General features: G+C 34.9%; 1 protein-coding gene across 1 annotated transcript in view; it reads left to right on the forward strand.

Annotated features, from left to right (window-relative positions):
• The window catches only part of LOC101398867 (AGBL carboxypeptidase 3), a 35,946-nt gene extending 13,527 nt beyond the window's left edge, over positions 1–22,419 (forward strand). Inside the window, exons 7-10 of the mRNA XM_087430998.1 lie at positions 1,624–1,710; positions 6,269–6,326; positions 7,773–7,844; positions 21,987–22,419. Of these exons, the coding sequence (XP_087287124.1) occupies positions 1,624–1,710; positions 6,269–6,326; positions 7,773–7,844; positions 21,987–22,000 (231 nt within the window). The 3' untranslated portion in view covers positions 22,001–22,419. The remainder of the gene's footprint in view (positions 1–1,623; positions 1,711–6,268; positions 6,327–7,772; positions 7,845–21,986) is intronic.
• The last annotated feature ends 3,304 nt before the right edge of the window (positions 22,420–25,723 follow it).

Raw genomic sequence — 25,723 nt, forward strand, 5'->3', positions numbered from 1 at the left:
CTTTTATTAATATATAATGCACTTTATCTCTTGTAACATTTTTAAATTTAAAGTCTATTTTGTCTGCTATTAATATAGCTACACCTGCTCTCTTTTGGTTACTATTTGCGTGGAATGTCTTTTTCCATCCTTTCGCTTTCAACCTGTTGGTGTCTTTGGATCTCAGCATATAATTAGATCATGTGTTTTTATCCATTCTGCCAATCTCTGTCTTTTGATTGGAGAGTTTAATCCGATTACAATGAAAATAATTACTTATAAAAAGGGAATTCTGTCATTGTGCTATTTGTTTTCCATATGACTTATAGTATTTTTGTCCCTCATTTCCTGCATTACTGTCTTCTTTTGTGTTCAGTTTGTTTTTTGTGGTGAGATGTTTTAATTCCTTTCCCATTTCCTTTTGTGTGTATTCTATAGGTATATTCTTTATGGTAACAATAGGGATTACATGTTATATCCTAAAGTTATAATACTCTAGTTTGAATTTATACCAGCTTAACTTCAATAACATGCAAAAACACTGTTCCTTTACAGCTGCATTCCCACCCCTTTCAGTTATATATGTCATAAAATTACATCTTTATACGTTGTATGCCCAAAAACATAAACAAATAATTATTTTAAATGTATTAGTCTCTTAAATTATGTAGAAAACAAGATTTGGAGTTACAAACCAAAGTTACAGTAATACTAGCTTTTACACTAGTAATTGCTTTTTTTTTCCTTTAAATCTAGTAGTCTCTTAAATCACATAGAAAACAAAAAGTGTAGTTTGAAACTAGTGTTACGTTAATACTAGCCTTTATAATTACCCATGTATTTCCCTTTATTGAGATCTTTATTCCTCCCTACGCCTTTGAGTTACTATCCAGTGTCCTTTCATTCTACCTTGCAGGACTCCCTTGAGCATTTCTTGGAGGGCATGTCTAGTGGTCATGAACTCCCTCACCTTTTGTTTATCTGGGAATGTCTTAATTTCTCCCTCACTTTTGAAAGGACAATTCTGCCAATTTTTTTCTTTAAGCACTTTGAATATATTGGCTCACTGTCTTCTGGCCTCCAAAGTTGCTGATGAGAAATCTGTTAATAATCTTATCCAGAATCCCTTACATGTAACAATTTGCTTCTCTCTTGCTGCTTTCAAGATTCTCTTTGTCTTTGACTTTGAAAGTTTGATTATGATGTATCTCAGTGTGGGTTTTTTGATTTCATCTTACTTGGAGTTCATTGAGCTTCTTAGATGTTTACATTCATGTCTTTCATCAAATTTGGAAAGTTTTCAGCCATTGTTTTTTCGCTCATTGACATTTCTGGGTTGCTGGCTTCTTCAGCTCTAAGGCTGGGATATATGAGGCCGAAAGAAAACACTGAAAACTGCTCACCGTCATGCTGCTTCTCTGCTCTAGAAGTCCCTCACCAGTATGCCTTCTTCCTTCCACCTTTTAGAGCCTCTGTTTATTTTGTATATAATACCCAGGGATTTTAGTTGTACTTCATGGGAGAAATAGGAAAAATCCTTCATTTTCCTAGAAATGGAAGTCTCAAGATAGTTTTATGTCTGCATATATACTGTCTTTGGAGTGTTGATTAAATATTGATTTTAAATATGATTATTTTACCTAGATAGAAACCAAGAAAAAACATCTGAAAACAAAGAAGGAAAGAAATTCTACCACAGCAAGCCATCAAAATGCCAGAGAAGAGCAACAGGTAAACAGTCATTGATCTGGTTGTTAACAGCTTTTGAAAAAATGATTGCAAGAGAATGACAAGATATTTCCTTTCACACTTCTTATACCCTAATTTTTTCCTCAGGGAAAGTTAACAATTAAAATTTTACTCATATTATTTACAGTTTATAAAAGCACAAAAGAACATTGACAGATGAGAAGTAGGTCTTATTAGGGTCCTGTAATTAAATTTCATTTACACTTACCTTACTCAAAAAAGTATTTGAGACATCTTACAAAGATATATCCAGGACAGGAAGAAGAAATAAATTAAAACTAAGGAAAATTAAATGGGAATACAAAGGTATAAAATAGATGGTTCTGGGAGATCCACTTCCACCATGATGGCATGAGGGGCTTTTGCAAAAATTGGTGAAAATTACTTTTTTTAAAGAACACAATTATTTCAAGTCTCTGGAAATGGTCCTAAGGGCATACAGCAAATGAAAAAAACATCTATTCTGGAAAATCTACTCAAATTTGGTAAAAAAATACAAAAACCAAAAAAACAGCAAGATCCTGTGGTATTTGAATCAAGACTCCTCCCTCTTTTCCCCCTCCCAGCTCAATGAGACTGAAACTCCACTTCAGACTAGTATAGTGGAGAATGCAGGGCCCCCTCTCTCCACAGATATCAGTCAGAGGGCTATATTCCCAGGAAGGGCAGGGTATCATTATTTGTTATCCTGCCTCAAGTTACCTGTTGCTGAATCTAAGTTCCAGGTGAGTGTAGCCAAGAGGTGAGGCATCCCTTCTTCTATCCAGACCCCATTCATGAGAAGGAGTCTCTACCTTGGGTGCTACATCACTGAGGATATTTTGGCCTTAATCGCCCTTGCATTGGCTTGTAAAGTGATGGTTCCCCATCGGGTCCTAAAGTGGGGTATCTCTGAGAGAAGAATGCCATTGTCCCCACCTCCAACTCCAGACACACTCAGGTCAGAAATTTTGCCTTGGGGGAGAACCAGATAAAACAGATAGCTCCTAATCTCTTCTCAAAAGAAGTGACTTAATTTGTAACAGATTCTGGAGAAATTCAAGTTTAAGGGCATTCTCAAAAACCGTGCAAGTATGATAAAAGGCAATGGGGAAGAGATTGGTAGATTGATTGGAGATATAGGCTAAACTATAGGCCAGCTAGTTTGCCAGAGAGAACTGGGGAAAGAGATAGCTGTGAGGAGCCCTCCTGGGGTCAGAACAAATCTCAAACACTGCGCTCAGGAACTATCCCTTTAAAGGAGCCTGAATTTGATGGGATTAGTCTGTAGAGCAATTTATGCTCCAAGGCATTGTTGAAAACAATGGAGTTGTAAATCAGAAATTAGTGGAATTTAACAGCTGGATGTGGTCAGGGAAAGAGACAGTGAAAGACAGCTCTGCCAAAACCCCTGCCATCCCAGGGTGAGTGTGGGCATGCCCAAGTCTGCGCCCCTAAGGAGCAAAATCAGAGGCTTAACTCTGCAGAAGGATAATGAACTTCACTAAAATAACCTAGCTCATCACTAAAGAAACAAACAAGTAAATAATAATAAGCTCCAGAAGGGAGAGAAGGGGGGAGGAGGAAGATCAGTACCCAGAAGTCAATAGAATTGTCTAGTTAGGAAATAAGCCTGACAAACACAGATGAAGGACAATTAAAGTGATATCCCTAGTTGATGGGGTCTAAACAGTCCATCCTTGGATCCAATCAGTCAGCTCTTAAGCATCTGTTACCTGCAGAGAACCCAGAACTTGGAGAAGACCTGAGTACCAGGCTCTCTCAGACTCGAAAAATTAGAAGATTTCTGCTTAAATACTCAAACAAAAATATCAGAAGTTGTTCTGCAAATATTTCCTGTGTTAATAATAGTGACAAAGCACCAGTAGGAAATTTAAAGTTAGCCGTGACAAGTTTATTCAGCAGATATCAAACACCAAATACACTGTCATCTGCCAAATATGGATTGAATTAACAGAAAGTAATTTCCCAAGAACTTTTGAAATTATTTTTCTCTTCTCCTCCTTTAATTCTTTTTCTTAACTTTTTATTTTGAAATAATTATAGATCCACAGGAAGTTATAAAAAATATATGTACAGGAGGTCCCCTGCATCCTTTACTTCTCCTCCTCCAATGCTAGCATCTTACACCCATTATCATACTATATTAACACCATAAAACTGATGTTGATACAATCCAGAAAGCTTATTCAGATTTTACCAGTATGCATGCACTCATTTGTGTGTATTAGTATTACTCATAAATTTTTAATTCTATTCTTTAGCATATTGTTATGTAATATTGTATATTTTGACATTGATATCTAATTCTCTATTTGTAAATTATGTGATCTAAACAACATGAGTATGCTTGGGGGAGGACCAAAATTATAAAAAAATTTTTTGGTAAACAAACCCTCATCTCATGTTAAGTCATTTGTAGAACCCAATAACCAAAGTAAGTTTTGTTTGGGATTTGTTTTTTTATTTTTTTGTATGTAGATATTGTGAGACATTTATTTAGTTCTCATAAACATATCCACATAGTAGTTTTCCTCATCTACTCAAACTGTATTTCATGTTATAAAAGAAAAAAAATTCAACGGAGTAAATTTAAAGATCCAATTGGCTTTATTCAATGATTAATGAATCAGACAGCATCCCATCTAGCAAGTAGAAAGAAGCTCCAGGGAGTTGTACAAAATGGAAGGTTTTTATAGACAGAAAGAGTGAGACAAGGAAGTGAAGTGTGGATTATTTCAGGCAAAGTCACCTTTCCGTAGGGGAATGCAGGGGTCTTATCAGGCAGATTACCTCACTAGTGTTGATCAGGAAATTCCAGACTGATTGGTTTAAAATTCCACCCCTGAGAGAGGCTGAAACTGCAAGTGAGTTAGGTATTAAGACAAGGTGGGGCTTAGCATAAGTGACTTCATTTTGGGTCGGTTGTTTCTTTTTAACAATGTAAAATGTGATAAAATTCCTTCATATTAAATGTTGATGTATTTTTGTCTTTCTTGATTGGCGTTTTAAAATTGTTATGAAATCATAATCTATGTTTAATATTGAATCTTCCAAATGGAAAACAATCATCATTTGGTCATTTCAGAAAGTTGCATACATTCTAAATGTGTCTGTAAACTAATAGGAGTTCTTAGTCATTGATCTTAAAATTTATTTTCTAATAATCTTTGGCCAAAAGAGTGAATAATGCCATCTTAACTGAGGTTAATGCCTGAGGACAACTTAAATTCATGCTCTTGAAGTATTTCTTATTTTAATTGTTTGCCTGTAAGACATCAGTACATCCCTAAAATAATATTAGTAAATTATTTTTAAAGTATTTTAGTTCAATTTCTTTTCTACCAGGACACTCTCAATAATTAATTTTGAAGATTTTCAGCAAAAGCAAATAATTATAGATTACTGTGGTTAGAATTTGTAGATCACATTTGTAAGGACACAGGCCTGGTGATTTTCTGTGGGATAAAATAGTTTATTATGGTTCACAACATCATTTCAATCAAGGGAAGAGGTCTAAACATGACATTAAGAGTTTATCAAATCAAGTCTTACTACAAGCAAATTTTCTTCAGCCTAATTTCACCCCTCATCTCTCCAAATTCTAGTGATTATATAATATTGCTACTTTTAACTTTGTGTAATGTTTTTCTAGAATATTTCTCTTTCTCTCTCTCTTCAATAATCAATAATCAAGTTTTGGTTTTTACTCCCATTTTCATACTGATTATATCCATTTTTTTTGGCTACCAATCAATTTTGTCTACAATGAAGAGGATTTTGACTATTATCCTATTTTGTAGTCCACTTTTATCATGAAATGATATGCATTACATCTTGGCAAAAATGTTTTCAATTTTTTTTCCTTTCTCAGGCCCTTTTGGAAAATTCTTTATAATATCCACATACTACAGATGCAGAAACAAAAGTCTAGAAGCATTTAAAATGTTTTCACGGTCACATAATGATTTGTAAACTACTCAAAATTAGGTGTCACAATTCTATAGTGTTTTGTGTCTCTTTAACTGGGTCATATTGCCAACTCCTTTCAAGATAGAACACAATGTCATATATATGCTCCTTATTACTCTGGACTTCTTTAAAAGCTACACAAAAATATTTTTCATCTTTTCTATATAAGCACAGATTTGTAATCGCTTGTACATTTTCATATGATTTGAAATATTTTCGCCCATTTTACACTCTTCCTACATCTTTATTCTTCTCATTTAAGTAAGTGAGATTATAAGTATACATTTTTTGCCTCTTTCTCATCATAAATAAGTTCAATATGAAGTGAAAAAATTTTAAACTCCTTTAATATCAATGTTTTCTTCTACTCATTGCTATAGGAGAAAAGTAGTGTTGTGGAAGACAGTAGAAGGTTCTGATTTAAGAGATTATTTTTGTCTTTTCTAAACGTATGAGGATAAAATGAGAAATGCTAAAAATTACTATACCATAAATCATATAGGAAATATACCTCATTTTCATGTTTATAACATAGTATTATTTTCCTTCTGGTTCTGTGTTTCATTAGGTTTATGATAAAGGACATTTAGTACAAAGACATAAAGAATCAAATTCTGATGTGAAAGGTAATATTCTGCTTCTGCCCTCTAATAACCAGTTAATTCATTTACTCAACACTTTTTTTTGTGCTACAACTTTGAGATTGCCACTGGGCTTGGTGCTAGGGATATTAAGAAGTATACTATATCATTTCTTCCCCTCAGGAGCTCATCGTTTAATAGGGGGAGATAAACAAGTAAACCAGAGAGGTGCTGTGTTACATGTGCAATATCAGTAGTCGAGACAGAGCTCCAGGAGAGCATAGAGAAAGGAGCGGTCAGTTACATTGGAGGGTTAGAGAGTGGTCCATGCACTTGAGGGATATCTCTGATTTGAAAGGTTTTTTCCCCAAACAGAATATAGAGATTTTATGTTCTATAAAACTGTCTTGGTCCTCTCATTTTATAACTTAACAAAGGATAAGCCCAGGAGAGAAATAAAGTTTTGGAATATTCATTTGCTTCTATCAGAATCTGCTGAGTCTGATATGAATCTCTGCCTCTCAACATTTCTAATATTTTTTCTCTTAATTTCTATCTCCTTATCTTTCCTTGAGGTCCTTAGAAAAATATTCATTTAGTCTGAGCAATATTTTAATTTTATCTAAGATAACTCTAATTTTATGTGTATATGTATCATTTTTGTACATTTATACCATACTTATTTCCAAAAAGGATTTGAGGTAACCTAGTTAAAAATATGTATACATGAAAATACATCTATTTAGTTTATGATATAGCAGGCTATTTAAAAATAGAAATGGAAATAAGAACCACACCAAGGAAAGGGGAGAATTCTATTATAATTAAATGGTTAGTTTACTTGAATTTTAAATTAATTATTCTTTCTCATAGTGATCAGTCAAGCAAATCAGTTACTTTTTATATGTAACTTTTATATATTCTTCTGTTAAAAATTTAATGTCAAAAATTAAAATAAAGAGCACATTTTAGAATACTTATTTTAGACCTTTTTCTACATCTATACACATATGCTCCATGTTAATTAATCACAGAATCTTCAGGTTTTTTTGCAACCTACGTTTTCATTTAAAATTGCAGCATATTATTAACTTCTTTACATATTAATAAATGGTGGTAAAGTCTTCCGTTGTGTTAGTGAGCCTTAATTTATTTAGCGACCCTCATTGTTAAACTTTTCTTGTGTTTACATTTTTTTATTGTAAACAGCAATGAAGAACCTATAACTTCCTATTTGTATATATTCTTAGTTATTTATTTATAGTAGATTCCTAGAAAGGAATTGCAGACCCAAAGGGTATGAATGCTATAAATAGCAAAAATGCAACAAAAATTCATAAGATTTGAGAACTGTTTGTATTAATTTCATTGAGCTAAACTACTGTTTACATGTTATCTGCTAGCATTTTTCATTTAGAAGATAAAAATATGAAATGTAAGAGTCAATGAATTATTTTCCTGCTAGTAATGATCTTTTACCATCTTTTCTAGATACAAGGCCAAATGTATCAGATGATTATATATTTGATTATTTCAGAAGACAGTTCCCTAATAAAGGTTTGGGTGAGTAAAATGGGAATATAGACAGTAATGAGTGGTCACCTATCATCTGAATGTGAGCTATATAATAATATGTATTTGATCAAGATCTACATATAAGAAACTAAAAGATACAGTAGGCATTTAATAAAAATGTTATATAGTAATAAAAAAAAAAAAAAAAATAAAGGATAAATGAAATGTGGTAAATCTATACAATGGAATATTATTCAGCCATAAAAAGGACTGGGGCACAGGTACACATTATAACATGAGTGCACCTTGAAATCGACGTGCTAAGTGAAAGAACCCAGTTATAAAAGACCACTTATTGTATGATTCCATTTATATGAAATTTCAGGATTAGGCAAATCTACTGGGACAGAATTCAGATTAGTGGTTGTCTCGCGCTGGGGGTGAGGGGTTAAAGGGAAATGGGGAGTGACTGTTAAGGGATTTCTTTATTTATAAAATTGATTGTGGTGATGGTGGCACAACTCTGTGATTATACTAAAAACCATTGAATTAACACTTTAACTGGGTGAATTGCATGTAATACGAGTTATATCTCAATAAAACTGTTACATTAAAAACAAAAAAAAAAACAAAAAAAAAAAAGAAACTAAAAGATTATCTTCAAATCACATAGTCAAGGAACAATTCACCTTTCCAGAAATTTTGAACCTTAAATTTTTATTTTTCTCTCTAGCTCTAGAAATATATAGAGGAAGCCAGTAGAAATTCATTATATGTCAATTGGCTTTCTCGTATTTTTACCCAGTCAAAAAAGAAAAGAATATTCATCTCATTGTCCAATCTTTATTTCCCATCCCACTAAATCTTAAAGCAGAAAGAAACCTTAGAGTACTCTAGTCTCACCTCCTACTGATTACAGGTTCGAGACTCGTCCAACCTTTGATTGACTACGCTTGGTGACAAGTAATTTACCAAATTGCAATACGGTTCATTCCATTGCTAGAAAGCTATAGCGTTGAGAAAGTTGTTTTTATGTTGAGTTAAAAACATGGTCTCTGGCTGGCTGAGTGGCGAAGAGGTTAAGTGAGCACATTCCACTTTGGCAGCCCAGGGTTTGCCGGTTCAGATCCTAGGCATGGACCTACTCACCGCTCGTCAAGCCATACTGTGGTGACATCCCACACAGAAGAGCTACAACTCTACAACTTGATACACAACTGTGTACTGGGGCTTTGGGGAGAGAAAAGAAAAAGAGGAAGATTGGCAATGGATGTTAGTGCAGGGCCAATCTTCCTCAGAAAACAAACAAACAAACAAACAAACAAACATGTGTCCCTGTAAATTTCATCCACCTCTTTAATAACACAAAACAAAGAGTGAAGGAAAACATTAAAGGTAAACATTTCTGACTGACTGACTCATTTTCTCTAATTCTCCTTGAAGTAATGAAAACAAATGTAATACGTCTTCCACATGATAAATCGTAAGTATTTTTTTAAAAGCTATCATGTGTTGCCCTGAAACTTTCCTTCCATTTCTTTCAGCCATCCATAATAAGGTGTGATTGAAGTCTCTTTATGATCTTATTTTACTCTTTTCTATCACTATTCAAGCTTGAAAGAAACAGCACCATATTACAGATGTCATCTGACGAGTGTACAATAAACCGTCGCTCTCATGTGCTTCTTTCTAGATACTAGATTTCCATTAGTGCAGTCTAAGATTGTATTTCTTCTTTTGAATATTATCCTAAAATATTGACAAATTGGATTTACATGTAGTCAAACCTATACAGTTTTATTTTTATAGTGCTTTTGCTAAGTTGTGTCTCCTCCATTCTCTACTTGTTCAATTTTGGTTTGGTATTTTGGTTCAGTGTACTACTGGGCCTTAAATTTATTCCTGTTAAATTAAATCTTCTTAGACTCAGCCTTTCATGAACTTTTGATCTTGATTATGTCATATTGTTGTACTATATATGTGTGTGTGTATACATATATATTTGTGTGTATATATATACGTACATACATATCTATACATACATTTGACCTCTTGTCAAAGCTTCAGACTCTTATATTTAACTTTCTGCTATACATCTTCACATAGATGTCCCATGTATCCAAATTCAAATTTGTCTACTTCTACACTAAATGCTATTCTTCCTGTATTCTCTATAACTTTGGTAGCAGTAATATGTACATAACCACCCAAGCTAGAAGCCTGGTAGTTATCTTTTTTTCTCCTTTCACTTCCATCCCTGTACCTAGTCAGGCACTGAATCCAGGTGATTTTTACTTCACAATCCCTTTTTCTCTGTCTTAACTACCATCATTCTTTTCAGATTCTTATCACCTATTTACCAGGAGTATTACAGATTTCTAATTGGTCTCCTTGTTACCAATATTGTCATCCTAATTCCACCTTTTATACTACCATAAAGGTGATCTATCAGAAACACAAATCTGATTACATAACACCACTACCCTAAAGCCTTTCAGTAATCCTCAGTTCTCTAACAGTGGTTGAAGTTGGCACAATCCTAAGACTTAAATTATTTTTAGGCTCTCTATTTTTAATTTTTTAAACTTTTAATTTTGAAATAATTTTAAGAATAGTACAAAGAGGTATATCTATCTCTATCTATCCATCCATCCATCCATCCATCCATCCATCCATCCATCCATCTATATTTTCCCCCAATCCATTTCTATAGACATCATGCTCCTTTATTCCCAAACAACTGCAGCGTATATATTCCAAGAACAAGAACATTCTCTTACATTAGAATCAGAAATTCAACTTTTGATACCATACTGTTTGTATCATACTATGGTTAAATTTTGCCAAATGTCCCAATAATGTCCTTTAGAGCAAAACTTTTCCCTGATTCAGGATCATGAATTGCAATTAGTTGCCCTGTCCCTTTATTCTCTTTTACTTTGGAACAGCTATTTAGCCTTTCTTTTCATTTAGACCACTGGCATTTTTGAAGATTATGGGCCATTTGTCTTATAGAATGTCTGGTTTTAAATTTTAGTGTGCACGAGAATTACCTGGGGAGCCTATAAACCCCAGCTTCTGATTCTGAGTTGGTCTTTGTTGTCAACTCCTGAATCTGCATTTTTTATAGGGTACCTCAGATAATTCTGATAGTGGTGATCTGCAGACCACATTTTGTGACTCATCTCTTTGGGAGCCATAGTGAGAGTTGGTGGGAGGCCAAGCGTTTGGGACCTAGCCCATCTAATCCTTTTTCATCCTGAGTAGCCTTCAATAATGGTCTGTTACTTACAAAAAAAAAAGTTTTTTACAACCACTAGCTGCAGCATAGAAATCAAGTTCTCTAATGTGATGTACAAGACTTCCAATGAAATACCGCCTGACAGGGCTGGCCCTGTGGCGTAGCAGTTAAGTGCGTGCGCTCCGCTACTGGTGGCCCAGGTTCGGATCCCAGGCATGCACCGACGCACCACTTGTCTGGCCATGCTGAGGCGGCGTCCCACATACAGCAACTAGAAGGATGTGCAACTATGACATACAACTATCTACTGGGGCCTTGGGGAGAAAAAGGGAGGAAAAAAAAAAGGAGGAGGATTGGCAATAGATGTTAGCTCAGGGCTGGTCTTCCTCAGCAAAAAAAAAAAGAGGAGGATTGGCATGGATGTTAGCTCAGGGCTGATCTTCCTCACAAAAAAAAAAAAAAGAAAGAAATACCCCCTGACTACCTCTCCAGTTTTATCTCTTCCCATTCTCTGCTTTTTACTTTATACCTCACCAAAGATGATCTTCTTGTAGCCTCAAAATACATGTCTTCTCACCTCCTTGCCTTTGCTCATGCTGTCTTCTCTGCCTGAAACATAATTCTCCCTCTCTTCAACTAGACTAGCTACTCATCATTTAAGAAGGAGACATCAAAGTTTAGTAAGACTCATATACAGTTCATTACAATAAGAGTAGGACAGATTGAGTGATAACGATATGTACAAATTGCTCTTGTTGCTCAAAGCGGGATCTAGTTCAGTCTAGAAATCACAGGGAATGTTTTCTTGAAGGAATTGGTCCTTAAATTGTGGTGGAGTCTTAACTGAAAAGTTAGGCATTTAGCAGAGAGAGGAAAGTAACTTCCTTGAATTCTTAAAAGATTGTTGTTGGTGGGTTTATGATCTTATATGTGAATTCTTTCCTTATATGAGATGTGACATGACTGGGACTAGAGATAACTCATTCAGAGTCTTTTGACTTCTGTCCTCTCTTATCGATATTTATTCTCCATTTTCTAGTCAGAAGAAAACTCCATTTGATAGAAAAGAGAGAAGCAACTTAAGAGCTGAGGGATTCTACTCTTTGTCATCCCTCAGCATTTTTAAATAATCCCAGCAGAACACATCTAAACGTTCTTTGATATGTTTTCATTCTGAATATAGCTAAGTAAAATTTACTTCTTGTTGTCAATATTTCTTCATATCTTAATTTATTTGATATTTTAATCTTTCTGACACTATTCTGTGTCTCAGCTATTCTCTTATAATCACTTTGCTACATATCTCCTTTCCATTTTTGTTCTTGTTCTTTTCAAAATCTGATGTTTATCTGCTTCCCAGAGGCCTCAAGTTATACTAGTCAATGATTGTGCTAGATACTGGGATACAATGGGAGATAAAATATTTCTCAAGAAGTTCTCAAGAAGCAGAAAGATGACAAATAAGTAAACAGACAATAAAAATACAATGGGATAAATGCTACTTACTGTGCTATGGCGTTATATAGGAGTTATTTGGAGATAAGGGAGTATCACAGAAAGTTTCTAAGAAAAGATTATTGTTAGGATTCCAGGGGCCAAATATAGCATTTTTCTTTATGATGTTCTGAATCTGTTAAGAATTAAGACAAAAGAGTAAGACAAATAAAATACTAGCAAACTGAATCCAGCAACATATAAAAAGGATTATACATAATGACCAAGTAGGATTTATCCCAGAAATGCAAGGTTGGCTTAACATGTGAAAACTAAACAATGTAATCTATCATATTAATAGAATAAAGAACAAAATGCACATAATCTCAGTAGATGCAGAAATAGTGTTTGGCAAAATCCAACATCCTTTTATGATTTAAAAAAAACATTCAACATTGAGGAATAGATAGAATCTTCCTCAACCTAATAAAGGCCTTCTATGAAAATCCCACAGCTAATATCCTTGTTGATAGTGCAAGACTGAATGCTTTCCCCGTAAGATTAGGACAAAGACAGGGATGTATGCTCTCAATACTTATATTCAACATTATAATGGAGGTTTAGGCAGGGCAATTTGGCGAAAAGAATAAATAAAAGGCATCCAGACTGAAAAGAAGTAAAACTATCTCTATTTGCAGAACACATGATCTTGTATATAGAAAATCCTATGGCATACACACACACACGGAAAACTATTAGAGCTAATAAATGAGTCCAGCAAGGTTGTGAGATAAAAGATTAACACACAAAAATCAATTGTAATGGGTGAATTGTATGGTAAATGAATTAGATCTCAATAAATCTGTTATAAAAATCAATTGTACTTTTGTATACTAGCAATGAACACTCTGAACATGAAATTAAGACAATAATTCCATTTAAAATAGCATCAAAAAGAATAAAATGCTTAGGAATAAATTTAACAAAAGCAGCTTGAGACTTGTACACTGACAACTACAAACCACTGTTGAAATATATTAAAGAAGATCTAAATAAGTGTCAAGATATCCCCACGTTCATGAATCAGAAGACTTAATATTGTTAAGATGGCACTACTCCCCAAACTGATATACACATTCAATGCAATCCCTATCAAAATCTCAGCTGAAACAGAAGCTGACTAGCTGAACCTAAAATGCGTATAGAAATGTAAGGGACCAAGAATAACCAGGACAATTTTGAAAAAGAACAAAGTTCAAAGACTCACACTTTGTGATTTCAAAACTTACTACTAAGCTACAGTAATTAACACAATGTGGTACTGGCATAAGGGTAGATATAGAGATCAATGAAATAGAATTGAGAATACAGAAATAAGCCCTTATATTTATTGTCAATTGATTTTCAACAAAGAGGCCAAGTGAATTCAATGGAGAAAAAATAGTTTTTCCAACAAATGGTACTGGAACAACTGGATATCCACATGCAAAGAATGATGTTGGACCTATTACCTTATACCATACACGAAATTAATTCAAAATGGGTTACAGACCTAAATGTAAGAGCTAAAGCTACTCTTAGAAGAAAACATAGGCATGCTATGTAAATCTAGTAAGGGGATGTCTAGTTTTAGCTCTGACATGTAAAGGGCTGGAATTGGAGTATAGACCTTTGTTACAGAGATTGTTCTGGGTATATTTTGCATTGCTTACTCTTTCTCCCCCTGCCAGAGTTAGCTTCTTTTAGCCTTCCTGTCTCACTGAAGAGTCAGAGGAAGGAAAGCTAAGAAATGCTTGTTAAGGTCACAACCCAGGGACAAAGATCCACTAAAAGACTGGGATTTAATAATAAGATTATAGGATGCTCCCTTTCCCCCTTGGTCATATCTGAGTTCATGCATTTGTCTCTCAAACATGACATTCCAGTCAAAGCCTTGGTAATATAACCAATGTTTCCAATCACGTCCTGTTACAGGGAGAACAGATTCTTATTAAACTTATGCAAATAAATATATTGTCATGAAATAAGAATAACATGAAAATATGCCCCCCTTACCATCACCTCAACATGACTCCAGGATAATAACAATTGTTTATAGCTGAAAGATCTGCAAGCAAGACACAGATTCTATCTGATAAGTATTTTTTAGGGAATCCCAAAGAAAACAGGATATACAAAAACAAGACTCCTATAGGAATTCCGAGCCTCTGGCACTGGAAATGGACAGCATACATTAAACACAGTCCTGGTGAATAAAGATATGAAGAAAATAAGCATTTAAAAAAAAAAACACACAGTCCAACGCCTTGTCATATTAACATAAAACCCCACACTAAAGGCCTGTTAACCTGAGTTCCTGTTACTCACTGTCCAGTTTTTAACAAAAAAATTATAAGGCTTTCTAAAAGACAAGAAAAAACACAGTCTGAAGAGATAATGCTAGCATCAGAACCAAACTCCAGTATGACACAGATTTTGGAATTATCAGACATGGAATTTAAAATAACTGTGATTAATATGTTAAAGGCTCTAATGGAGAAAGTAAACAACATATAAGAACAGATGGGTAATGTAAGCAGAGATATGGAATGATCTAAGAATGAATCAAAAGGAAATGCTAAGAATCAAAAACATTAACAGAAATGAAGAATGCCTTGGATGGCCTCATCAGTAGACTAGAAGTGGTCAAGAAAAGAATCAGTGAACTCGAATGTAGGTAAGTAGAAACTTCCCAAACTGAAGTGCAAAGAGGAAGAAGAATAAAAAATAATAATAATAAAAAAGAAGAACAGAACATCAAAGGTCTGTGGGACAATTTCAAAGGGTGTAACCTATACGTAATTGGAATTCCAGGAGGAGAGGAAAAAGAACAGAGTAGAAGAAATATTTGAGGTAATAATGGCTAAGAATTTTCCAAAATTAATGACCGACACCAAACTGGACATCCAGGAAACTCAGAGAACACTAGGCAGGAAAAATGTTTAAAAACATAAAAACACCACCTAGCACATCATATTTAAACTTCAGAACCAAAGACAATGAGAGAATCTTGAAAGAAGTCAGAGAAAAAATTACCCATAGAGGAACAAGGATAAGAATTAGAGCAGGGCCGGCCCTGTGGCTTAGCGGTTAAGTGCGCGCTCTCCACTGCTGGTGGCCCGGGTTCAGATCCTGGGTGCACACCGACGCACCGCTTCTCTGGCCATGCTGAGGCCACGTCCCACGTACAGCAACTAGAAGGATGTGCAGCTATGACATACAACTATCTACTGGGGCTTTGGGGGAAAAATAAATAAATAAATAAAATCTTAAAAAGAATTAGAGCAGGTTTCTTGTGGAAAATCATGCAAGCAAGATAAGAGGGAATAAAATATTTAAAGTGTTAAAAGATAAAAACCTCCAACCTAAAATTCTACATCCAGCAAAATTATCACCTCAAAAATGCAGAAGAATTAAACTTTCTCAGACAAACAAAAACTGAGAGAATTCATTGACAGCAGGTCTGATATACAAGAAATGTTAAAAGAAGTTCTTCAGGAAGAAGGAAAATGATATAGGTCAGAAACTCAGATCTATGTAGAGTGTGTCAGAGAAGGAATAAATGAAATAAAATAATATCTTTTATTTTTCTTATTCCTAATTGATCTAAAATATAGCTGTCTGTAATAAAAGTAACAATGTATTGAGTAATTATAGAAAACAGAAGTAAATCTTGGTGACTGTGGGTTACAAAATAGCTTCTTAGATATGATGCCCAAAGAACAAATGACAAAAAATAAAGATAAATCGAACTCCATCAAAATTAGAAATGTTTGTGCCACAAACAATAACATCAAGAAAGTGACAATACAGTCCACAGAATGGCAAAAACTTTGCAAATCATGAATCCAAAAAGTGACTTGTATCTAGAATATAAACTCAATGATAGAAAAACAAATAATTTTTTAAATGGGAAAATGATTTGAATAAACATTTCTCCAAAGAAGATATACAAATGGCCAATAAGCACTTGATAAGGTACTCAACATCTTAGTCATTAGGGAAATGCACATCAAAACCACAATGAGATATCAGTTCGCATCCAGTAGGATGGCTATAATCAAAAAGACAGACAACAATAAGTCTTGGCAAGCATGTAGAGAATTTGGAACCCTCATACATTGTTGACGGGAATGTAAAATGGTATAGCCACTTTGAAAAACAGTCTGGCAGTTCCTCAAACAGTTAAATGTAGTTACCAAATAACTCAGCAGTTTCACTCCTAGGTATATACCCAAGAGAAATGAAGACATATCTCCACACCAAAACTTGTACATGAATGTTCTTAGCAACATTCTTCATAATAGCAAAAGGTAGAAACCAATGTCCATCAACTGATGAATGGATAAACAGAATGTGATATATGCATATAATGAAATATCATTCAACTAAAAAAAGGAATAAAGCAGTGATACATGCTACAACATGGATGAACCTTGAAAACGTACTAAGTGAAGGAAAGCAGACATGAAAGGCTGCATATTGTATGATTCCATTTATATGAAATGTCCAAAATAGGCAAATCCATACAACAGAAAGTATATTAGTGCTTGCCAGGGGGTAGGGGTTGGGGTGAGAAATAGGAGGTGACTGCTAATGGGTATGGAGTTTCTTTCTGAGATGATGAAAATGTTCTAAAGTTAGATTGTGGTGGTGGTTGCACAACTCTGCAAATATATTAAGAACCACTGAATTTTACATTTTAAATGGGTGAAATGGATGGTATGTGAGTTATATCTCAATAAAGTTGCCCCAGGATGCAAAAATTCAGAGTTTTCAGCGATGAGTGCAGAAGGTTGGGAAAAACTACAAAACCCTTTTGCCATCATTGCTTTCAGTTCCCAAAAATAGAGACTGAAAGCAACACTTTTTTTTTTGGCGGTGAAAGGGTTTGTTTTTTGTTTTCCAGCTTTCTAGGGATATAATTACCATGTAATACTGTGTAAGTTTGAGACATACAATGTGATGATACATATACATATATCGAGAAATGATTACCATAATAAGGTTAGTTAACACATCCATTATCTCACATAGTTACCGTTTTGTGTGTGTCTGTGTGGTGAGAACATTTAAGATCTACTCTCTTACCAACTTTCAAGTGTACAATACTGTAATGTTAAGTATAGTTACCATGTTGTACATTAGGTCCCCAGAGCTTATTCATCTTCTCACTGGAAGTTTGGACCTTTGACCACCAACACCCATTTCTCTCACCTCTCAGCCCCTGGCAACCACCAATCTACTCTCTGTTTCTCTGAGTTTGTTTTTTTTAATTCCCACATATAAATGAGATCATATAGTATATGTCTTTGTCTATCTGACTTATTTCACTTAGCATAATGCCCTCAAGTTCTTCCATTCTGTAACAAATGGCAGGATGTCCTTCTTTCTTGTGGCTGAATAATATTCCATTGTATAAATATATACTACATCTTCTTTATCCATTCATCCATCAACCAACACTTAGGTTGTTTCCATGTCTATTGTAATAATGCTACAATGAACATCAGGGCGCAGATATCTCTTCGAGATCTTGCTTTCATTTCCTTTGGATATATACCCAGCAGTGGGATTGCTGGATAATATTGTAGTTCTATTTTTAATTTTTTGAGGCTGTATCAATTACCATTCCCACCAGCAGTGCACCAAGGGTTCCTCATCCTCGCCAACACTTATCTTCTTGTCTTTTTGATGATAGCCATTCTAACAGGTGAGAGGTGATAATATCCTTGTGGTTTTGATTTGCATTTCCATGATGATTAGTGATATTGAGTACCTTTTCATGTACCAGTTGGCTATTTGTATATTTTCTTTGGAAAAATGTCTATTTAGTTCCTCCGCCCATTTTTTAATCAGATTTTTTGGTATTTTGCCATTGACTAGTATGAGTTCTTTATATATTTCAGATATTAACCCCTTATCAGATATATGATTTGCAAGTATTTTCTTCCATTCCATAGGTTGCCTTTTTTTTAATTGATTTTTTCTTTTGCTGCACAGAAACATTTTAGTTTGATATAGTCCTGCATTAAACTTTGCTTTTGTTGCTTGTGCTTTTGGTGTCATAGCCAAAAAATCATTGCCAAGACCAATGTCAAGGAGCTTTTTCCATATGTTTTATTTAAGTAGTTTTATCATTTCAGGTCTTATGTTTAACTCTTTTATCCATTTCAAGTTAAGTTTTGTGAGTGGTGTAAGATAGGGGTCCAATTTCATTCTTCTGCATGTGGTTATCTACTTTTCTCAATGCTATTTGTTGAAGAAACTATCCCTTCTCCGTTGAGTATTCTTGGCTTCCTTGTCAAATATTCATTGACCATATATGTGAGGGTTTATTTATGGGCTTTCAGTTTGGTTCCATTGGTCTATGTGCCTATTTTTATGCCAGTACCATACTGTTTTGATTATCATGGCTTTGTATTATAGTTTGAAATCAGGAAGTGTGATGCCTCCAGCTTTGTTCTTTTTCACAATTGCTTTGGCTATTCAGAGTCTTTTATGGTTCCATACAAATTTTAGAATTTTTTTTTCTATTTCTGTGAAAAATGCCATTGGAATTTTGATAGGAGTTGCACTGAACCTATAGACGTCTTTGGGTAGTATGGACATTTTAACAATATTGATCCTTCCAATCCGTGAACATGGGATATCTTTCCATTTATTTGTGTCTTCTTCAATTTCTTTCATCAGAGTCTTATAGTTTTCATTGTACAGATCTTTCACCTCCTTGGTTAAATTTATTCTTAAGTATTTTATTGTTTTTGATGCTATTGTGAATGGGATTGCTTTGTTTATTTGTTTTTCTTATGTTTCATTGTTAGTGTATAGAAACACAACTGATTTCTGTATGTCAATTTTGTATCCTGAAACCATACTGAATTTATTGATTATTAACGCTTTCTTGGTGGAATCCTAAGGATTTTCTATATATAAGATCACATCATCTGCAATGATAATTTTACTTCTTCCTTTCAGATTTAGATGTCTTTTATTTCTTTTTGCCTGATTGCTATGGCTATGACTTCCAGTACTATGTTGAATAATCGAGTGGTGAGAGTGGGCAGCCTTATCTTATTCTTGATCTTAGAGGAAAAGCTTTCAGCCTTTCCCCATTGAATATGATGTTAGCTGTGAGCTCGTCATATATGGCCCTTATTATGTTGAGGTAAGTTCCTTCCAAACCCAATTTGTTGAGGGTTTTATCATGAAAGGATGTTATATTTTGTTAAATGCTTTTTCTGCATCGAGATGATCATGATTTTTATCTTTCATTCTGTTAATGTGGTGTGTAACATTTATTGATTTGCATATGGTGAAACGTCCTTGCATCCCAGATAAATCTCTCTTGATCATGGTCTATGATCCTTTTAATGTGCTGTTGAATTCAGTTTGCTAGTATTTTGTTGAGAATTTCAGCATCTAAATTCATCGGGAATATTGATCTGTAGTTTTCTTTTGTTGCATTGTTCTTATATGGCTTTGGTATCAGGGTAATGCTGGCCTCATAAAATAAGTTTGGGAGTGTTCCCTCCTCTTAGACATACAATTTTTTTGTGTCAATGGATACAGCATAGATTATGCACTGTTCATAGTCACTGTCATTGGTTTTTCCCCTTACTGCTGATGTTGGTAACCATGATTTGCAGTTCAGTGGATCATCCAGTGGTATATCCCTAAGTGATGAGACATAACTGTGCAAGTTAAGTGTGTTACAATCAGGAGTGTTAACAATTCATCTTAGACCTTACCTGTGAATTAACTGTTGTGCTTTGTATCGAGATAGCTCTAGTTTAATTTTAACATTGTGAATATTGGGACCATGTTTTCTAGGAGTTCAGGTAATTAAAAGGACAAGGACTACAATATCAATGCCAGCAGGAGCCAGAGGCCACCAAAAACAAAAAAGGGTGAAATCTGCTGTTTTAATGCAGATACAACTTACGGGGGTAAATAACCAAAACAGAGCATAGTGTACAATTTGGAGAAAAGAATTTGGGATTGGGCATCATGAAGGAGATTGAATCTCACAAGTCCAGGATGAGACAAGCAAGTACTTCTAAACCAACTGAAAGTATTTTCATCTCCCAAAAAGACACCAGTGCTCAGTTAAAAATAATAGCTGGTGGATTTGCTTGGGCATAACACATGAATGAACATTCATTATCGTATAATTCCCTTGATTGCTTGATGAAACTGAGTAAAATTATATTTTGTGATTCAGAGGTTTTCACTGCAATGTCATGTGGGTCAACTAAAGGGGAAATTTTGGTGACAGATATATTCGCCTCTTATAATGTAAAGTTCATTTTATCAGATCTTACCAACAATAATATTTTCTACAGCATATCACATGATACACTGAATCAAAAAAACATTCCTCCTAGCTCTTAGGTACTTTAATTTGAAAAAAGGGGTTTCAAATAATCTTGATTTCTTTGATTTTAATGAAACCACAGAAAACATAAAACCAAATGTTGTTAATATGTTTTCCAAATACAAACCAGACTTTGCTTATCTATCTGCTTGTTTGGCAGACAGCGAAAATGTAAATTTTGGCAAATTTCATTCAGTCTATAAACTTCTTACCAATGAAAATAATCTGACTGGCTAAATGTCTTGCACACTTCGTACTAAAAAACAGGTGTGATTTGCTGTATGTGATATTGAGGCTTTCATAATGAAAGTTTGAGTTTGCTCAAAACATGCAGAAGCACTTAATGAGATTTTTGACTTTATAGAAATGGAAGAAGATAGCTTCCTTAGACGTGTGCCTACAAGATGGCTATCATTGTTCCTGGCCGATAGAAAAGACGTTAAAATGTTGGTCTGTCATTAAATCACATTTTCAACCTATGGGATAAGAAGAATTTCCTCCACTAATTTGGAAATAGTTTGAAGATGAGAATAGAGAAAAGGACTACAATAAAACAATTTATATACGGTTTCTCTAAAACTGTTTGATGATCTTTGAAAAAGCCATAGGGAGCATAGAAAAGGATGAATAAACTGCACCTGAGTTGTTCAATATTATGTGATGGTTATTGCAAAAACTCATACAGTGGGGAAAAAATGATATTTGGGGGGAAATAAGACTGACTCAGAGCTCCAAATTATGTCACTGGGAAGGTGCAACCAAGTAAAACACTAAAAACTGTAATTTATTTGAAATCCACATTCAGTTTAGGTTCATATTACCTCTATGCTTTAAAAACATTTTCCCTGGGAAAGAGAAGTTTAACTTATGATGACATTGGATGTGCTTTAGAATGGCTAAAAACAATGGACATTTTAGACATGGTGACCTTACATAATGAATTTAAAGAGACAAAAGGCCTGAATGTCCAAAAGCTAGTCTACTAAAATAAGTCTGTAGATACATTTTTTGGAGAGTTGGAAACTAATTCATTACAAGTCTAGAAACCTGCTGTTAATAAGGAAAGTCGTAGTCCATGCTCAACCTCCTTTGTTGACAGGATATCTAACTTGATGTCATTGAATTGGACTGCCACCAGGAATCAGTGCAATGTGAGCTTGAGAAGAGGAGACCTGCAAGTCAAAGAGAACTCGATCTTGAATGCGTTCAGTTTTACCACTACATAAAAAAAAAGAAGGATATCTTAAAGGCTGCATGTGGTTCAGAGAAGTATTATTGGAAAAGGAAACACAAAGAGCAAAAAATATCCTATTTTATCATGGGACATAAAGAAACATTCATTGTTAATTTTTATTAAATATAGGTAATATGTATTTATTAGCTCCATTGTATTTACATTCAACTTTTAAAAGTTGAATATTTATATATCTTAAGAATACATAATAATATGGCCTATAAAATTTAAATATCCAATAAAAACTTAAAATCTGTATCAGGAGAGAGAAAGAAGCATTATATAAATATATATTATTTTATTCTCACACATACTATTTTTTTATAATTATATTATAGTAATGTAATACACAATATTATATTATTCTCACACATACTATTTTTTAATTTGTTCTATTAATTACTACTAATTGCCACTGTTAACTAGTCCTATTGTTTGCTTAAATAATAACATTTGTATAATAGAAAAGCAAATAATACCAAAAAATATAAAATATTAAATAAATACCTATTTCATATTAAAATCATAATACATGTGTGTATAATTATTTATTATGTATCATACTATTTTCTTTGGTCTGGTATGACTGTGTCCTGGATTGGCTCTCTAAAAAGTTAGTCACCCTACTATACTGTAGATGTCCTTCACAGATCCTAACATACATATATTCAGTTTTGAATTGTTTAACCATTATTGGATAGGTATTTCTTTTTTTTTTTTTTTTTATAATTTTTATTTATTTATTTTTTCCCCCAAAGCCCCAGCAGATAGTTGTATGTCATATTCGCACATTCTTCTAGTTGCTGTATGTGGGACGCGGCCCCAGCATGGCCAGAGAAGCGGTGCGTCGGTGCGCCCCCAGGATCCGAACCCGGGCGCCAGCAGCGGCGCACGAGCACTTAACCGCTAAGCCACAGGGCCGGCCCTGGATAGGTATTTCTAATGTTTGCTATTCTCTTGAAACAGTTTAATTAAAAGAATTCCAAGGGAAATATGTACTAATATTTCATATGTCTGAATGAGACAATGGCAAATTAATTGAAGATAAGCTCAATTAAACTAGCCATTAAATATATGAATGAGGTTATTGTCTAGAATGTAAAAAATTAAGTTTTCTTAATCTTAAAAATCTAAGTTCAGAAACTTTATAGCATATTCCCGTTTTTAGTGAAAATACCTGGATGAGCCCCTTCTTGTCTTCTAAAAAGATATTTGAAGTAGGAGATCTACATTTCATTTCTCTTACCTGACTATCTTACTCCTTTTCCTCTGTCTTATATAAGATTTTGATTTTTGAATTAAAGCAACAGGTAAAAGTAACTTTTTGGTAACAATTAGTTATTGTATGTCTCCTTATATTCTACATAGTATCTGTGACTACGTCAGTTTTATACATAGGAGTGCCCATATGATGCATTTTGAAGGGCTCTGAAATTTCAGTATCCTCAAACTATCCTCAATGGATGCCTTAAAATATGCAGTTAGATATTTATTTCTATGCATTTATCATTGCACTATCTGAGTTTCTCTTATTAAAAAGAAATATTTCTAGCATCAGATAATTATTTAGCACTTCAGAATGAATGACTATCAAATGTTTTATCTGTAATAGCAATTGGAGCATTGGTCAAGTAGGTATAATACTAGTACCTAAAAACTGAAATAGGAATAGAAAGGGAAGTCAGGGAGAACATAGATAAACTTTGTAGTTTTGTCTAAACTATTAATTATTATATCACTAGCTCCCTTGGCAAGTTTCCCTGTCCTTAGGAATAATATGAACAATGATCTGAACAGTGGACTAGGTAAATATTTGAGAACAGACTGAATTTGTACAACAGAGAAAACATGGTATGCCCTTTCTTCCTTCCTTGGCATCTCTTCTGAGAACTTGGTTTCCACTTGATTAAATGGGTTCTGTTGAAATATGTAGACTCTCCTGCCACCAAAACCTAGAAAATTAGGTAAGAAACCATCTTGGGCATACCTGTACTTGGATGTATAATTGATTAATTTAAACTAAAATTTAATTTAAAAAAATATATTATTTGTTGTATCTATGGAAAGAAATCAAATGATATATCAAGATAAGAGAAAGTAATAGAAAAAGTACTGGAGTTAGGAGACGTGAATTCTAGATCTACCTCTCTCTCTTATTAGCTATGTCATCTTGAGCAAATAGCTTAACCTATCTGATTCCCTAACATTCCCTTACATTCCCTCTCTGATGTAAGATGGGGATTACATTGGCCATCCTGCCTATATCACAGGCCTGGTGAGAGCCCCAAGTAAGATAATATCTGTAAGAATATTTTGCCTACTGTGATACAGAATATACAAATATAACATCGCATTATATTACTCTTGATTAGATACTTCACTGGTGACGTTGAAATCAGAGTACCCAATTTCTTTCAGCTCCCAAAGTATGATTCAGAGGCTTAGCAAAGACCAAAAAAGACATTTTTTAGAAACTAGTTGTGGAGACTGGTGTCAAGATGGTGGCGTAGGCGGACTCTGAACTCACATCCTCCCATGGACATAGCAGACTTACAACTAATCTTGGAAGAATTACCCCTGAGAAAGAACTGAAAACTGGGTAAGAGAAACCCCTATAACACCTGATAGTCCTGACTGTGGTGGAAGAAACAGAATTCTCTTCTGGAGAGAAAAAAAGCCACCTTCACAAGCTGTAGCACTTGATGGCCACCCGGGAGCAATCCTTCCCTGAGTGGGGAAGTGTTGCCGCTATAAGCATTTTTTGGACCCAGCACAACCGAGATGAGTGTTATGATATGTGACCTTGTTGGCTACTAACAACAATGGGGAATACCCCTAGAAAAGCTATTGGACGTAAGGGAAAAAAAAGCCAGCTTTTAAAGGGCCAATGCACAAATTCACCCATTTTGGAAAGCAACTTAAAATCACCAGAAAGAAAGGTGCACAGTTCTTTGGTGAAAAGAGACTCACCGGATAGGGTCTGGGTGCATCTTGGTGAGAGGTGAGACCTCTCCAGGGACTGAGACATTGGCAGCAACCATAGTTGTGACCTGGTGAAGGTGTGCTGACATAGTCGCTGGCAGACACAATTGGAGTTCTTCTGCTGGCCACTCAGGCCAGGGTCTGCCCCACCCACTAGAGCACCAATTTAATCCAGCTCAGCCAGGGCAAGCAGCCTGCCCTAGGGACTGGCCCCACCCAACAGCAAGTCCTCAGGCAACTTATGAGCCTGCATAGGCTAGGTGCCTGGATTCTCTGCAGCCCGGGGAGTGGGTCCACCTCTGCAGGGCAGGGCATGCGTGAGGACTGGGTGGAGTTTGTGGGGCATTGGTGGAGTGTGTGGGGCCTCTGCCATGGGGTCACTGGGTCCACTTCAGGGGGTCAAGGTGTGTGCACAGGGCAAGACTGTGTTGATGGTGTGTGTGGCCCTATGGGCAGTAGGGCTTGTCATCTGCAGAAGACTTGTGCTTCTCAAACAGCCACATAGGGGATTGGCTCCACCTTCCAAAGTGTGAAACAATTAGATGTTCCCATGCCTAAGGCCAGCCCCACCCAGCTGTAATCCTGAGAAAGCTGAGAAGAGCCTTATAGGCCTGAGGCTG

This window comes from Ceratotherium simum, chromosome 1, assembly GCF_057802395.1.
Source record: "Ceratotherium simum simum isolate JZ-2026a chromosome 1, ASM5780239v1, whole genome shotgun sequence".
Taxonomy (NCBI): Eukaryota; Metazoa; Chordata; class Mammalia; order Perissodactyla; family Rhinocerotidae; genus Ceratotherium; species Ceratotherium simum.